Source organism: Pelophylax lessonae, assembly GCF_965119305.1.
Source record: "Pelophylax lessonae genome assembly, chromosome: 6".
Classification (NCBI taxonomy): domain Eukaryota; kingdom Metazoa; phylum Chordata; class Amphibia; order Anura; family Ranidae; genus Pelophylax; species Pelophylax lessonae.
Genome location: NC_138773.1, coordinates 48,349,753 through 48,366,121, shown reverse-complemented (window position 1 = coordinate 48,366,121; position 16,369 = coordinate 48,349,753). Strand labels below are relative to the sequence as shown.

The 16,369-nt window shown below is 43.0% G+C and overlaps 1 protein-coding gene across 1 annotated transcript in view; it reads right to left on the bottom strand.

Moving 5' to 3' along the window:
• The window catches only part of PEMT (phosphatidylethanolamine N-methyltransferase), a 297,675-nt gene that overhangs the window by 145,398 nt on the left and 135,908 nt on the right, over positions 1–16,369 (bottom strand). The window contains exon 4 of the mRNA XM_082261246.1: positions 5,518–5,663. Within this exon, the coding sequence (XP_082117372.1) occupies positions 5,518–5,663 (146 nt within the window). The remainder of the gene's footprint in view (positions 1–5,517; positions 5,664–16,369) is intronic.

Genomic DNA, 16,369 nt, shown 5'->3' with positions numbered 1-16,369 from the left:
TGCTAAACCTTCCTGCATCCATCTGCTACTGTCTCACCTTCAAGTGTCTATCACCTATCACCTCCATTCAACCTATCCCTCAAACCTTCATCATTGTGTTACCACATACATAAAGTCATTCTAGGAACCAGCTTGCTAATTGTGTGTATTTACTGGCTGAAATAAGACCTTCCACACATGATGAGTCATTGAGGTTGGGAATGGTATCTCAGCATATCTCTTACATGACTGCTGACGTGGAACTATTTCTGCAGCTGAAAATCCACACCATATAAGAAACGCAGGAGCGTTACAGATTGAACGAACCAAAAAATGGATTCAGCAGAAATAACCACTCAGGTGACACAATTAAACCAGCAAGTATCTGCGTTAATCCACGCACTTGCTGAATTAAAAGAAGACAATCAGGCTCTGTCGCAGCAGGTAATTAGACTGACACAACTTACCTCTGCTCAGTCCCCTGAACCCAAGATAAATCCCCCTTTGGTATTTACAGGCGATCGCAAAAAAATTCGCGAATTTAAAAACGCATGTGAGTTACTTTTTTTGTTAAAACCTCGTACCTACCTTACTGATCACATTAAGGTTTGTACTATTATTTCTTACCTATCAAACGATCCTCGAGCCTGGGCAGATTCTCTTTTTGAGAAAAACGACCAGCTTCTCAACTCCTATGCCTTGTTCCTGGCAGAGCTCACTAGCCTATATGATGACCCCAATAGGCAGAGTACTGCTGATCTTCAGTTAAGATCCTTGAAACAAGGAGGGAGGCCTGTAGAAGACTTTGTCGCACAGTTCAAGAGATGGACCATTGATTCAGAATGGAATGATGCATCTCTGAAAACCCAATTTAGGCTTGGCCTATCAGAAGCCGTTGAGGACGAGCTCGCCCGAGCGGATCTGCCAAAAACCCTGGATGCACTAATACAACTCAGTATTACCATAGATAGAAGACTACGAGAAAGAAAGGCTGAAAAGATGGGAATGCCATTATCCGTTTCCTCTCGGAGTCTGGCCGTTCCTATGGAGGTAGGAACCATACGCCCACCGCTATCAACTATGGAAAAAGCCAAAAGACGAAATGAAAATCTCTGCTTGTACTGTGCATCCCCGGATCACAAGATAAATGTCTGTCCCCTAGTCAACAAAAAGAAGGGTGAGTGTTCACATGTCTCCCTAGGAGGATTGACAACTTCATTCACTAACCCCTACATTTCTGTTTTTTTGACATTACAATGGGACCAGAACAGGATTACTACTAAGGCCATGATTGACACAGGATCTTGTGGAAATTATATGGATATATGTTTTGCTGCTTTAAATAAAATTCCTATTATTTCTAAACTCAAACCTGTCTCAGTAAGTCTTATTACCGGTGTTCCGTTATCCTCTGGTCCGATCACCGATCAGACACAAGCACTTCTAGTCACTATTAACGAGTCTCATAGGGAGACTTCTACCTTCGATTTAATACCATCACCCCACTTTCCCATTGTGTTGGGACTTCCCTGGTTGCACACACACCAACCAACCATAGATTGGAAGAAACGGTCCTTGACCTTCCCTTCTTGTTATTGCGAGGAAACGTGTAACCTCCCGTTTTCCGGGAAGATTCTGTCTGTGGTGACAGATGAGATTGCACCACTATGTTATCAGGATCTTTCTGAGGTTTTTCTTGAGAAAAATGCTCAAGCATTACCTCCTCATCCAGACTATGATTGTAGCATTGATCTACTCCCAAATAGCAAATTGCCGTTCGGTCATGTTTATCCTCTTTCACAGGATGAACTTGCCCATCTCAAAACCTATTTGGATGAGAACTTGGAAAAAGGTTTTATTAGACCTTCCACTTCTTCCACAGCAGCAGGACTCTTTTTTGTTCGCAATAAAGATTCAAGTCTCAGACCTATCATCGACTACAGGAAATTGAATGCTATCACAATAAAAGATCGCTATCCTCTACCGCTTATCCCTGAGCTCATTGAGCAGGTGCGTGGAGCTACCTATTTTTCAAAATTAGACCTGAAAGGAGCATACAATCTCATTCGAATCCGTGATGGACACGAGTGGAAGACTGCATTCAGAACTAGATACGGATTGTTCGAATATCTTGTGATGCCATTCGGCCTATGCAATGCCCCTGCAGTTTTCCAACGATTTATAAACAATATTTTTAAAGACTTACTAGATGTCTGTGTTGTGGTATATCTGGACGATATACTTATATATTCACGGACCCTGTCTGAACACATAAGACATGTAAGACTTGTATTATCGAGATTGCTTGCACATAATCTTTATGTGAAGCTGAAGAAATGCTTGTTCCATAAAGATGAGGTACTCTTTCTAGGCTACATCATATCCAAAACAGGAATCGAGATGGACATGAGTAAAATATCCTGCATCCAGGATTGGCCTACACCAACTACACGCAAGGCGCTACAGCGATTCCTGGGATTTTCAAATTTCTACAGGAAGTTCATAAAAAACTTTTCTGCTATTGTGAGACCCCTCACACAGCTCACTAGCATAAAAATACCATTTAAATGGTCAGAAGAAGCAAATAAGGCTTTCCACTTGTTAAAGACAAGGTTTACTTCCGCTCCCATATTACGCCATCCAGACCCATCCCTCCAATACATTCTGGAGGTAGATGCGTCAAACATGGCAGTAGGAGCAATACTCTCCCAACGACCTACCCACACTTCACCACTTCATCCAGTCGCCTTTTTTTCTAAATCCCTGAGCAGTCCCGAGATAAATTACCCCGTGGGTGAAAAGGAACTGCTTGCTATAAAATTGGCTCTGGAGAATTGGCGACATTTACTCGAAGGCACCCAACTACCAATAATTATATACACGGACCATAAAAACCTCCAATATCTTCAGACTAGCAAAACTCTCTCGCATCGACAGGTACGATGGTCACTATTTTTTCTAAGGTTTAACTTCCTAGTGACCTACACACCTGCAGATAAGAACAAAAAGGCGGATGCACTATCACGACTAACTGAAGAAAACTACTTTGAAATCCCTTCCGTTCCTATAATACCTCACAAACGCATTATTGGAGTTGTCCGTTCCTTAAAGGAAGAGGTTCTGCATGGTATAAGTTTGGATTCACCCCCACCACAACTAAATACTGATGCAGAAGGCTTCCTCTACTACAACGACAAACTTTACATACCACCTACCCTACGCACCAAGATCTTGGAATTATCGCATGATGTGCCTATGGCAGGACATATGGGTATGACAAAGACTTTCAATTTGATTTCTCGACAATTCTGGTGGCCTGACATGAAAACATCTATACAAAAATTCGTCTCTTCATGCAATGTCTGTGCCAGGTCCAAAATTGACACTACGAGACCATCCGGTCTACTATGCAGTCTACCAATACCCCAAACTCCATGGGGGGTTTTGTCATTGGACTTCATCGTAGAATTGCCTCCTTCCAAAGGATTTAATACCATCTTGGTGTCAGTGGACCATCTGACAAAGATGGCACATTTCATTGCTATTCGCAGACTACCTTCGTCCAAACAAACGGCAGAACTCCTGATGAAACATGTCTTCAGATTACATGGCATCCCAAAAACTCTTCTGTCTGACCGTGGATCCCAATTTATTTCTAAATTCTGGCAAGAACTATGTCACATACTACGGATTGAGCGGAAGCTCACTTCTCCTTACCATCCGCAGACCAACGGACAGACTGAAAGAGTCAACCAATGCATCGAGCAGTATTTACGTTATTACACTTCTTACCAACAGGATGATTGGTTGGATCTTCTCCCCCTGGCAGAATTTGCCTACAACAACGCAACTCACAGTACAACCAAGCAGAGTCCGTTCTACTTGAACTATGGGTTCCATCCCTCTATTCTCCCTCCACGCATCCTTCCTTCAAATAACCCAGTAGCCTCAGACTATCTTACCCAAATAAAGGATTCTCTGGGTTTACTAAATACTACCATTGCACACGCTCACAGTCAACAAAAGAAGTACTATGATCTTCGTAGAAGACCTTCTCCACAGTATACTATCGGGGACCTCGTTTGGCTCTCAACAAAAAACTTGAGACTGAAGATCCCTAGCAAAAAGCTTGGACCTCTGTTCTTGGGACCTTTCCCAATCAAGAAACTTATTGGAAAAGCTGCAGTGCAGCTTACATTGCCAATGGACCTAAAAATCCATCCCATTTTCCATGTGTCGCTACTGAAGCCCCATGTTCCGGACCACGGAATAAGGCCTAATATTCCACCTCTCCCTCCTGTACAAGTTGAAGGTGGAGAAGAATACGAGATAAAAGAGATTCTGGATTCTCGTATCTACAGAAGAAGACTTCAGTACTTGGTTAGATGGAAGAACTATGGGCCCCAAGACGACACCTGGCTAAACACCTCTGACATACATGCCCCTAGATTAATCCGCAATTTTCATGCGAGATACCCAGACAAACCAGCTCCAGAGGCCTTCAGGAGCAGGCCTTAAGGGGGGGGTATTGTAATGTTCCGGTACCTTTGGTACCCTAAATTACACTTTCCACAAGTGTATGCGCCCTACCATTTACTTTTGGAAAGGTGCGCATACACCTTTAAGACTGGAGCTGTCATCACTCAGCGCCGGACTAGATGGCCATTTAAGGCGTCGGTTCTCACTCGCATGTGTTCGTTCAAACACCCTTATCTGGATGCTAACCTTGCTTGAAGCTTCCATGCTTGCAAGCTTACTTCGCTGACGGAACCTCGCTGCGCTGATCCCTGTATCCCGCTACTGGATCATCCGCCTCTCCTGAACCACCCTTCGGCTGTATCGCTAATAGTGCTAAGTACCCCGCAGGGGAATTCTCTATAAACTTATACTAAGCTTACACTATCTAGCTCTGCATAGTAAAGACTGTTTATTACATCTGCATAAACTAGATTGCTAGCTCTTGAGACTACTGCTACTTTTCTGCACTGGGTTGATCTCTTTTGTATGTCCACCTGCTATTCTATCATCTGCTATCATACAACATTGCTAAACCTTCCTGCATCCATCTGCTACTGTCTCACCTTCAAGTGTCTATCACCTATCACCTCCATTCAACCTATCCCTCAACCTTCATCATTGTGTTACCACATACATAAAGTCACTCTAGGAACCAGCTTGCTAATTGTGTGTATTTACTGGCTGAAATAAGACCTTCCACACATGATGAGTCATTGAGGTTGGGAATGGTATCTCAGCATATCTCTTACATGACTGCTGACGTGGAACTATTTCTGCAGCTGAAAATCCACACCATATAAGAAACGCAGGAGCGTTACACAATGAAAGCTCAAAGGGAATTGGAAAATTTATAAAGAATCTATACAGTATAGCACCAAGAGCTTGCACAGCATCTTACATAGCAAAAGATTTTGCATCCACTTTATGTGTATTGACCTTTTAAGCACTGCCACCCCAGCTTTATACCAAGTCCATTTCACTCCCTCTTTTCATTTACCCAAAACACTGACATTTTCTTACCTAAATATGTGCCGACGAATCCTAATGCCAGGAAGCTGGAAATGACCAGAACTCCGCCCACAGCGACTAGAGCCGCCCCCAGGTAATAAAACTCTTGTCTTTTCAGGAACTCGGACTGCGGTTGAAAGGCCATTGCTTCTGTAAAGCTGTAAAACAGTTAAGAGCAAACAATTAGATAACAACCAGGGGAAAAAAATATCACTGGATAATACCATTAAAGCAGGGGTGTCAAACTCAATTTCATTGTGGGCCGCATTGGCATTAGAGTTGCCCTCAAGGGGGCTGGTTGTATCTGTAGGACTGGATGTCCAGAGGTCTCAGCCCCCCCATACATCAGATGTCAAGAGCCCCCCCCACCATCCCTTACATCCCAATGCACCCCCTTACCTTGTGCCACTGCCAGAAAGAAGCTTGGGGCAGAGCTGGAAAGCACAAAGTGCAGGGTCTGGAGGAGGACCAGATGAGGGCTGGAGTCAACTGTTGGCATCTGCTGAATGCTAAGATCAGGGAGGTGGAGATGAGGGGGTGCTGAGGCTGCACAGAGAGGTGCAAATTCTGAAGGAGGAATTTTGTTCTTTTCCCTGCTGCCAACTGCTTAGACAAAGTGGAGGCGGAGACAAGGGGGTTCCACAGTTGCAATAAAGGTGCAAGGGCCACATGAAATAGCCTGGTCGGCCACATTCAGCACACAGGTCTTGTGTTTGACACATGTATATTAACCACTTAAGCCCCGGAGGATTTTCCTGCTAAACGACCAGGGGGTATTTTGCGATTCGGCACTGCGTGATTTTAACAGACAATTGCGCGGTCGTGCGACGCTGTATCTAAACGAATTTGGCGTCCTTTTTTTCCCACAAACAGCGCTTTCTTTTGGTGGTATTTGATCACCCGTGCGATTTTTACTTTTTTGCACTATAAACAAAAAAAGAGCGTACATTTTGCAAAAATAACAATATTTTTCAATTTTTTTTATATGAAATTCCCCAAAAAAAAAAAGTAAAAATCAAAATTTTTTAAAATTTTCGGCCAATTTGTTTTATGCTACATATGTTTGGTAAAAAAAAAAAATCGCAAAAAGCGTATTTTGATTGGTTTGCGCAAAAGTTATCGCGTTTACTAACAAAGGGAAAGATTTCTGTCATTTTTGGTGTTTTTTTTTTTAACGTGTAATGGCGGCGATCTGCGATTTTTTTTGCGGTACTGCGACATTGGGGCGGACAGATCGGACCCTTGACTGACATTTTTGACACTTTTGGGGTTACCAGTGACATTTCTACAGTAATCAGTGCTATATATATGCACTGTTACTGTAAAAATACACTGGTAGTGAAGGGGTTAACTTTATTTGGGAGGGAGGGGCTGTGTGTGTCCCTAGGGGCGTTTTTTCTACTGTGATTGGCTGTGGCTTGAGCTGTAAGGACACTGATCAACGGATCTACATAGTAGATCCATGTGATCAGTGTTTTTACAGCGAGGAGAATGACAGGTGGCTTGTTTACACAAGCTGCCTGACATTCTCCCTCTCCCCCTGCCGATCGCCGAGTGACCGGCGGACATCGGGTCCGCTGGTCACACGCGCGGGGGGGGGGGGGGTCCGTGACCGAGCGGGAGCGCGCTCGCTCCCCAGAGCCTCACAGGCGAGCGACGTAGACCTACGTCACTCTGCCTGTGAGGGGCTGACTGCCGCAGTAAATATACTGTGAGCAGTCGGCAAGCGGTTAAAGGGTAACTCTGCTTTCACATCATATACACAAAATGTATAAAGGTTCATATACCATCCATTGCTGGGGTAGAGGAAAACACTACTTCTACCTTTTATCATTAAAGCGGAGTTCCACTTGTTTTTGTGTTTATTAAAAGTCAGCAGCTACAAAAAAAAGTTGTTCTCGCACGTCCCCGGCGCCGGCATAACAAGTGTGGGCACCAGACTAGAGGGTTTATCGCTTCACAGCCAGGTGTGCACAGCGCATGCGCGAGTCGCATTGCACGTTGTGACTGGCCAGGCAATCTTCTGGGACCTGTGATGTGTCCCAGAAGATTGCAGAGAGGGAGAGGGGAGGGAGAACTTCTGCTCGAGCCGCCTAGGCGGCCTGAGAGGAAGTGGGAGCGAGTACCTGTCAATCTAGGTTACCCCCCCCAAAAAAAATGACATGCCAAATGTGGCATGTTAGGGGGTCAGAAGTACTTAAAGCGGAAGTTCCACTTTTGGGTGGAACTCCGCTTTAAATAGAAATCTTTCAGCTCTAGTTCAGTAAATCGGCCTAGACTGAGATTATGCCATCAGTCTGCTGCAGGCAGGAGGAAGCATTTCCTCAGTCTTCTCTCCCCCAGTGGTCTGCCTGTACATTGTTATTTTGTGTCAAGTGTCAAGGTGAGAGGCTGCAGCATAATCTGTGTCGGATATTTGTGAACACAGCCAAGAACTGCACAGGCACCTGAATTTACATATTCAGTCCAGGCAGCTCAGTCCTGGAAGTAAATGGTGACCCTGGATGATGCCTGAACAAAAATGCCTCCGTACTTCTGAAGAGAAAATCAGATGAAGACATTGTCATGGGGGTATTGTGATCTCTAAGATGGGTAATAAATAGGTATGAGCCTCCCCCCCCCCTCCCCACAGGCTGCTTCTCGTACTGCTTCCCCTGCCCTCTCTATGTGCTCTGCTGTACAGGGACTGCAAGAGGCTGATAGCAGGTCACATATAGGCACATACACTGCTTACATTTAAATATAAATAATTAAAAAAAAAAAAAATATTATATATATATATATATATATATATATATATATATATACACATACATATACATACACACACAAACCCGATTCCAAAAAAGTTGGGACACTGTACAAATTGTCAGTAAAAAAGGAATTGACTATTTTACAAATCTCATAAACTTATATTTTATTCACAATATAATATAGAGAACATATCAAATGTTGAAAGTGAGATATTTTGAAATGTCATGCCAAATATTGTCTCATTTTGGATTTCATGAGAGCTACGCATTCCAAAAAAGTTGGGACAGGTAACAATAAGAGGCCGGTAAAATTAAATGTACATATAAGGAACAGCTGGAGGATCAATTTGTAACTTATTAGGTCAATTGGAAACATGATTGGGTATAAAAAGAGCCTCTCAGAATGGCGGTGTCTCTCAGAAGTCAAGATGGGCAGAGGATCACCAATTCCCCCAATGCTGCGGTGAAAAATAGTGAAGCAATATCAGAAAGGAGTTTCTCAGAGAAAAATTTGAAAGAGTTTAGAGTTATCATCATCTACAGTACATAATATCATCCAAAGATTCAGAGAATCTGGAACAATCTCTGTGCGTAAGGGTCAAGGCTGGAAAACCATACTGGATGGCGGTGATCTTCGGGCCCTTAGACGGCACTGCATCACATACAGGAATGCTACTGTAATGGAAATCACAACATGGGCTCAGGAATACTTCCAGAAAACATTATCGGTGAACACAATCCACCGTGCCATTCACCGTTGCCGTCTTATACTCTATAGGCCAAAAAAGAAGCCATATCTAAACATGATCCAGAAGCGTAGGCATTTTCTCTGGGCCAAGGCTCATTTAAAATGGACAGTGGCAAAGTGGAAAACTGTTCTGTGGTCAGACAAATCAAAATTTGAAGTTCTTTTTGGAAAACTGGGACGCCATGTCATCCGGACTAAAGAGGACAAGGACAACCCAAGTTGTTATCAGCTAGTTCAGAAGCCTGCATCTCTGATGGTATGGGGTTGCATGAGTGCGTGTGGCTTGGGCAGCTTACACATCTGGAAAGGCACCATCAATGCTGAAAGGTATATCCAAGTTCTAGAACAACATATGCTCCCATCCAGACGTCGTCTCTTTCAGGGAAGACCTTGCATTTTCCAACATGACAATGCCAGACCACATACTGCATCAATTACAACATCATGGCTGTGTAGAAGAAGGATCCGGGTACTGAAATGGCCAGCCTGCAGTCCAGATCTTTCACCCATAGAAAACATTGGGCGCATCATAAAGAGGAAGATGCGACAAAGAAGACCTAAGACAGTTGAGCAACTAGAAGCCTGTATTAGACAAGAATGGGACAACATCCCTATTCCTAAACTTGAGCAACTTGTCTCCTCAGTCCCCAGACGTTTGCAGACTGTTATAAAAAGAAGAGGGGATGCCACACAGTGGTAAACATGGCCTTGTCCCAACTTTTTTGAGATGTGTTGATGCCATGAAATTTAAAATCAACTTATTTTTCCCTTAAAATTATACATTTTCTCAGTTTAAACATTTGATATGTCATCTATGTTGTATTCTGAATAAAATATTTGAAATTTGAAACTTCCACATCATTGCTTTCTGTTTTTAGTCACAATTTGTACAGTGTCCCAACTTTTTTGGAATTGGGTTTGTATATATATATATATATATATATATATATATATATATATATATATATATATATATATATATATATATATATATATATATATATATATATATATATATATAATAAACAACAATAGATAATAATGCAATTAATCATGTTTTAGTGAATAAAGAGCTGCATTAATTTGTGTTTTTTATATCTAAGGTCAGCCTTTTTTAACCAAGGTGCCTTGGCAAAATGCCTAAAAATTGTATACAAACCAGCACGTGAATGAAGTCTGCCTTAGACATGTGCATGACGAAAAAATGTGTTTCATTTAGTGTAGATTAATCTAGTTATTTAGTTTAGTTAAATTGCAATGTTGATCCATTCATTTCGTATTCAGGATTCACACTTGGAATTCGTATTCAGAATACGTTTTATGTCTTTTTATAATTTGCTTCGCATTTACGGATTTTATCGATTCGAATTGATAAATTTTAAATCAGTTGAATCGAAAAGAAAAAAACCTTAGATTTTTTTTTTTTTGATTCAAATGAGGCAAAGTGAACAAACAAAAGAAAAAACAAAAACAGAATTATTTGGAAATGGTACCAAGACACAGTCTTTGATTTCAACAATATGTTTACAGTTCAAATTCAACGTAAAATTCGATTTGAATTTTAATTCAAATTTCTGAAATTCGGATACATTTTGCTTTGTTATTCGGAACATTCGGCAAACTTGTTTTATACTGCAATTTGGGTATTCGGATATATCCGAATCTCCGAATAACGGAAAATTTGTCCAAATATTTATTTGATACGAAACTAACTGCACGCGTCTAGTCTGCCTTTTAGTTATACAAAGCCACAGGTTTTCATTGTGCACTATTACAACCTTATAGCTGCCAGCATCCCAATGACCATTGGCATAACCAGTTGATAAGTTGCCTGCATAGAATCCTTGTTTGACCCTCCTCTGCCTCTCTCCATCAGCATTGGGGTCACATTAGCTGACTGATGGAGTAAAACAGAGAGAAGAGAAACATTGGCATACCAGTTAGTGTATTTGCTTTGAAAGAATAATCACCTCGAACGTTGGGCATCCTACGTGTGTGGATGTTGATTCATTATGTAAATCTATTAGAATAGTTTTCACATTTTAGAATGGGGTGCCTCGGGACTGTCCATAATTTTTAACCACTTGCCGACCGCCGCACGACTATCTACGGCGGCGGTCAGCCCCTCACAGGCAAAGTGACGTAGGGCTACGTCACTAGCTTGTGAGGGTCTAGGGAGCGAGCGCGCGCCGCCGGAGGCGCGCTCCCGCTCCCGCGTGGTCACGGACCCCCCCGCGCGTGTGACCGGCGGACCCGATGTCCGCCGGCCACTCTGCGATCGGCGGGGGAGAGGGAGAAAGTCAGGCAGCTTGTGTAAACAAGCTGCCTGTCATTCTCCCCTCTGTATGAGAGATGATCATATGGCTCTACTATGTAGATCCGTTGGTCACTCTGCATACAGCTGAAGCCACAGCCAATCACAGTTAGAATCACGCCCCTAGGGACACACACAGCCCCTCCCTCTCAAATAAAGTTAACCCCTTCACTACCAGTGTATTTTTACAGTAACAGTGCATATGTATAGCACTGATTACTGTAGAAATGTCACTGGTAACCCCAAAAGTGTCAAAAATGTCAGTCAAGGGTCCGATCTGTCCGCCGCAATGTCGCAGTACCGCAAAAAAAAAATCGCAGATCGCCGCCATTACGCGTTAAAAAAAAAAACAACAAAAATGACAAAAATCTTTCCCTTAGTTAGTAAACACAATAACTTTTGCGCAAACCAATCAAAATACGCTTTTTGCGATTTTTTTTTTACCAAACATAAGTAGCATAAAACAAATTGGCCGAAAATGTTAAAAAATTTTGATTTTTACATTTTTTTGGGGGGAATTTCATATAAAAAAAAGGGAAAAATATTGCTATTTTTGCAAAATTTCCGCTCTTTTTTTGTTTATAGCGCGTGATCAAAAAAATCGCACAGGTGATCAAATACCGCCAAAAGAAAGCTCTGTTTGTGGGGAAAAAAGGACATCAAATTTGTTTAGGTACAGCGTCGCACGACCGCGCAATTGTCCGTTAAAGTCACGCAGTGCCGAATCGCAAAATACCCCCTGGTCGTTTAGCAGCCAAATCCTCCGGGGCTTAAGTGGTTAAGGGTTCCTTTACTGAAAAAAGGTATACATATATACATATATAGATTTTCTATTAAAACATACAAAATCAAAAGAGTATTTTTGGAAATATTGAATATAGCTGTAATACTGTGCTGACATTTGGAACATTTTCAGAGATATTCAGAGATTAGATGTTTATTATAGGAAAGACTGGATCTACATTCACGTTTTTCCACCGGACGTTTATTATCATGTTGTATCTCCATTATTGGCGTCTGGACCTTTTATGATCACAAACGGTTTCCATTTCTCATGGATTTATACTGAACGGAAATTACCAACAAAATGGACAATAAAATAATCTTTCTCCCATGCCGGGAAATTCTCTGTTTCCTTACGAGGTATGAAACATTTCCATTACAATGTCTTCTTAACACGGCCTGATACTCAGAACTCTGGCTAAGGCATTTCTAGCTTGGAATGGAGAAGGGTTAGAAGGTAAAAATGAACAAAAGACTGTACAGGCCTAATGCATTATCCCAATATACATTTATAAAATATAAAATTATAAGAGATATGATGTATAAAATCATAAGGAACTACTCACAAACATAAGGATAAAATATTGCTCAATGAGCTAATCATTGGTAGCTTAACTGGCCTGCAATCGATAGTATCCAGACCATAGGAGGACCTTACTGGGGTCCCTGCTGTCTGACACATTTCAAAGAACTCTCCTTCTTCTTTAGAGCCTTTTTTGTTAATTTTGATAGAGGCTCGAGGACATTCCCAATCTTAAAGAGGAAGTAAACCCTCCCCAAAAAAATGAAAAAAAAAAAAACCCTGTAAGGCAAAAGGCATAATGAGCTAGTATGCATCGCATACTAGTTCATTATGAAATACCTACCTTAGAACGAAGCCCCCGCAGTGCTGCCCGCTCAGCGACAGGACAGCTGACATGTTCGGCCGTCCTGCTTCCTGGTTCGTGTCCTCCGGCGATCCGATCTCTTTTATTGGCAACAAAGGAGGTTTAACAAAAATACTGCGTCAATGCAGCCTGATCAGTGTCCATCAATGCAGCCTCATTAGTGCCCATCAATGCAGCCTCACCAGTGCCCATCAGCACTCATCAGCGCAGCCTCATCAGTGCCCATCAATGCAGCCTCACCAGTGCCCATAAATGCAACCTCAATAGTGCCCATCAGCTCAGTCTCATCAGTGCAACCTCATCAGTGTCAATCATCAATGCAGCTTCACCAGTGCCCATCAATGCAGCCTCACCAGTGTCCATAAATGCAGCCTGATCAGTGCTCATCAATGCAGCCTCACCGGTGTCCATCAGCTCATGCTCATTTGAGCCCATCAATGTAGCCTCACCAGTGCCCATCAATGCAGTCCCACCAGTTCCCATCACTGTGGGTCCTGCTGGCCGCTGGCCTGTAGGTTCTGCAGGGAGGTGGCCATGGCCTGTGGGTCCTGCTGGCCTGTAGGTTCTGCTGGGAGTCGGCCATAGCCAGTGGGCCACAAGCCATGGCCAGCTCCCAGCAGGATCTACAGGCCAGCAGGACCCACAGGCCATGGCCCGCAGGACCCACAGGCCATGGCCAGCAGGATCCACAGGCCATGGCCAGCAGGATCCACAGGCCATGGCCAGCAGGATCCACAGGCCATGGCCAGCAGGATCCACAGGCCATGGCCAGCAGGATCCACAGGCCATGGCCAGCAGGATCCACAGGCCATGGCCCGCAGGATCCACAGGCCATGGCCCGCAGGATCCACAGGCCATGGTACGCAGGATCTAATCTAATTGGGCAAAATTTGGACATTTTCACTTAGGGGTGTACTAAGGGTGCCAGTGGTTTAAACATTAATGGCTGTGTGTGGAGTTATTTTGAGGGGACAGCAAACTTTACATTGTAGCAAAGTGTAATTTCTTCAGTGTTGTCACATGAAAAGTTGCAATAAAATATTTACAAAAAGATACTGTATGTATATATATATATATATATATATATATATATATATATATATATATACATACATATATACACACACACATATACACACACACACACACACACGAAAATAAATATAAAATAAAATGTGTGGTGTTGCACTGTACACGGTAAGGGTCCTTTCACACAGGTTGTCCGATTAGGTCCACCTGTCAGTTTTTCAGGTGGACGTGATCGGACCCTGCAGTCCCTCCAATGGAGCGGTGGATGTCAGAGGACACGTCAACCGCCGTCATCCGTTCCAACCCTGCTCGCAAAAACCAGACGGATGGTGGTCCTTTTTCCATTCATCTGGCGGATCAGGTGGAAACAGACAGGCGGTCCATTTCCTTCCGATTTCCCCATAGAGGAGAGCGGAACTGTGTCCACTCTGCACAGCAGAGAAGACCGGACCTTTCCTCCGCCTGCTTAGCGGAGATGAGTGTAGCGATCTACCACTGAGCAAGCAGAATCCACGACACGGAGGTGCCCATGTGAAAAGGGTCTTACAGAGTGTTGCAATTTCAAACATTTTCTTACTTAGAAAAAAAATAGCTCGTTCCACTCGTGTGAGTGCAATGCCATGCCATTCATTTGAACAACTGATGGGCTCCATTTTTGGCACAAGGAATCAGACACGGTTCTGGTGAGCACTGCCTTATCTCTGCAGGTAGAATACTCCACCATATAAGAAACAGACATGCACATCAATAAGCAATCATAAATATTCCTGTTGGAAAGAGCGCATTAGGTGCTCAGCGGAAAAGTTTAAAGAGCAGTGAGTCATAAGTCTTCAAAGATGTGAAGTACCCTTGAAAACTTTTATGCTGCAGCGTTACATAATAAGATGTCTAATGTGTGAGGTGCGACTAGAGGCAATGGCATGTGTTCTGCTTAAATCTTTTAATGTTGAAAGGTGTTCCTTTTTCTCTTAGAAAGTTGGAAGATTTGTTACATAAAATATAAAAATGAATACATCAAATATTATAAGGATAACTGAACCCAAGAACAAAACTGTAATATAGTGCAGCTTACAGGCTTTGGAAGTGGTGGCTGCGTTAGTTTTCTTTTTTGTAAGCCTCAAATGTTTTCAGCAAATACAGAAATAAATACCTTTTGATCTTGTCCCTTCCTGTGACCTGCACTGGAGAATATCTTCCTTCCTAACTATATTCTGTAAACCAGCCCTTGTTATGCCCACCGTGTAATGGAGATGAAGAGATACGGACACGTTTGTAGTCCCTATCAGGAGAGCAGCCTAGAGTGATAACCATGGATCCTTCCATAGATACAGCGGAGAAGTGATGTAGCCACCCAGGGACATGAAGTGTGTTATTTGGAGGATTATCAGGTGAAAATAAAGCAAAAGAAGTTTGGAAAAAAAGGCCACTACCACACCAAGGACTAGTAAGTTGGGGCACTCCTATTAAAACCAATGATGGAGCACTTCTCCCATTGACACCAATGATGGGGCACTATTCCTTCCATTGACACCAATGATGGGGCACTATTCCTTCCATTGACACCAATGATGGGGCACTATTCCTTCCATTGACACCAATGATGGGGCACTATTCCTTCCATTGACACCAATGATGGGGCACTATTCCTTCCACTGACCCCAATGATGGGGCACTATTCCTTCCATTGACACCAATGATGGGGCACTATTCCTCCCATTGACACCAATGATGGGGCACTATTCCTCCCATTAACACCAATGATGGGGCACTATTCCTTCCATTGACACCAATGATGGGGTGCTATTCCTTCCATTGACACCAATGATGGGGCACTATTCCTTCCTTTGACACCAATGATGGGGCGATGTTCCTACCAATTGGCACCAACAATGGGTACTATTCATTTCACTGACACCCAAGATGGGCCACTCTTCCTTCCACTGACTCCAACAATAGGTGAACTACACTGCCTGGCCAAAAAAAAGTCGCCACCAAAAAAAAGGTCACACACGTTGGACCGTCTTTAGCTTTGATTACGGCACGCATTCGCTGTGGCATTGTTTCTATAGGCTTCTGCAATGTCACACAATTCATTTCCATCCAGTGTTGCATTCATTTTTCACCAAGATCTTGTATTGATGATGGGAGAGTCGGACCACTGCGCAAAGCCTTCTCCAGCACATCCCAAAGATTCTCAATAGGGTTAAGTCCTGGAATCTGTGGTGGCCAATCCATGTGTGAAAATGATGTCTCATTCTACCTGAACCACTCTTTCACAATTTGAGCCCGATGAACCCTGGCATTGTCATCTTGGAATATGCCCGTGCCATCAGGGAAGGAAAAAACCCAT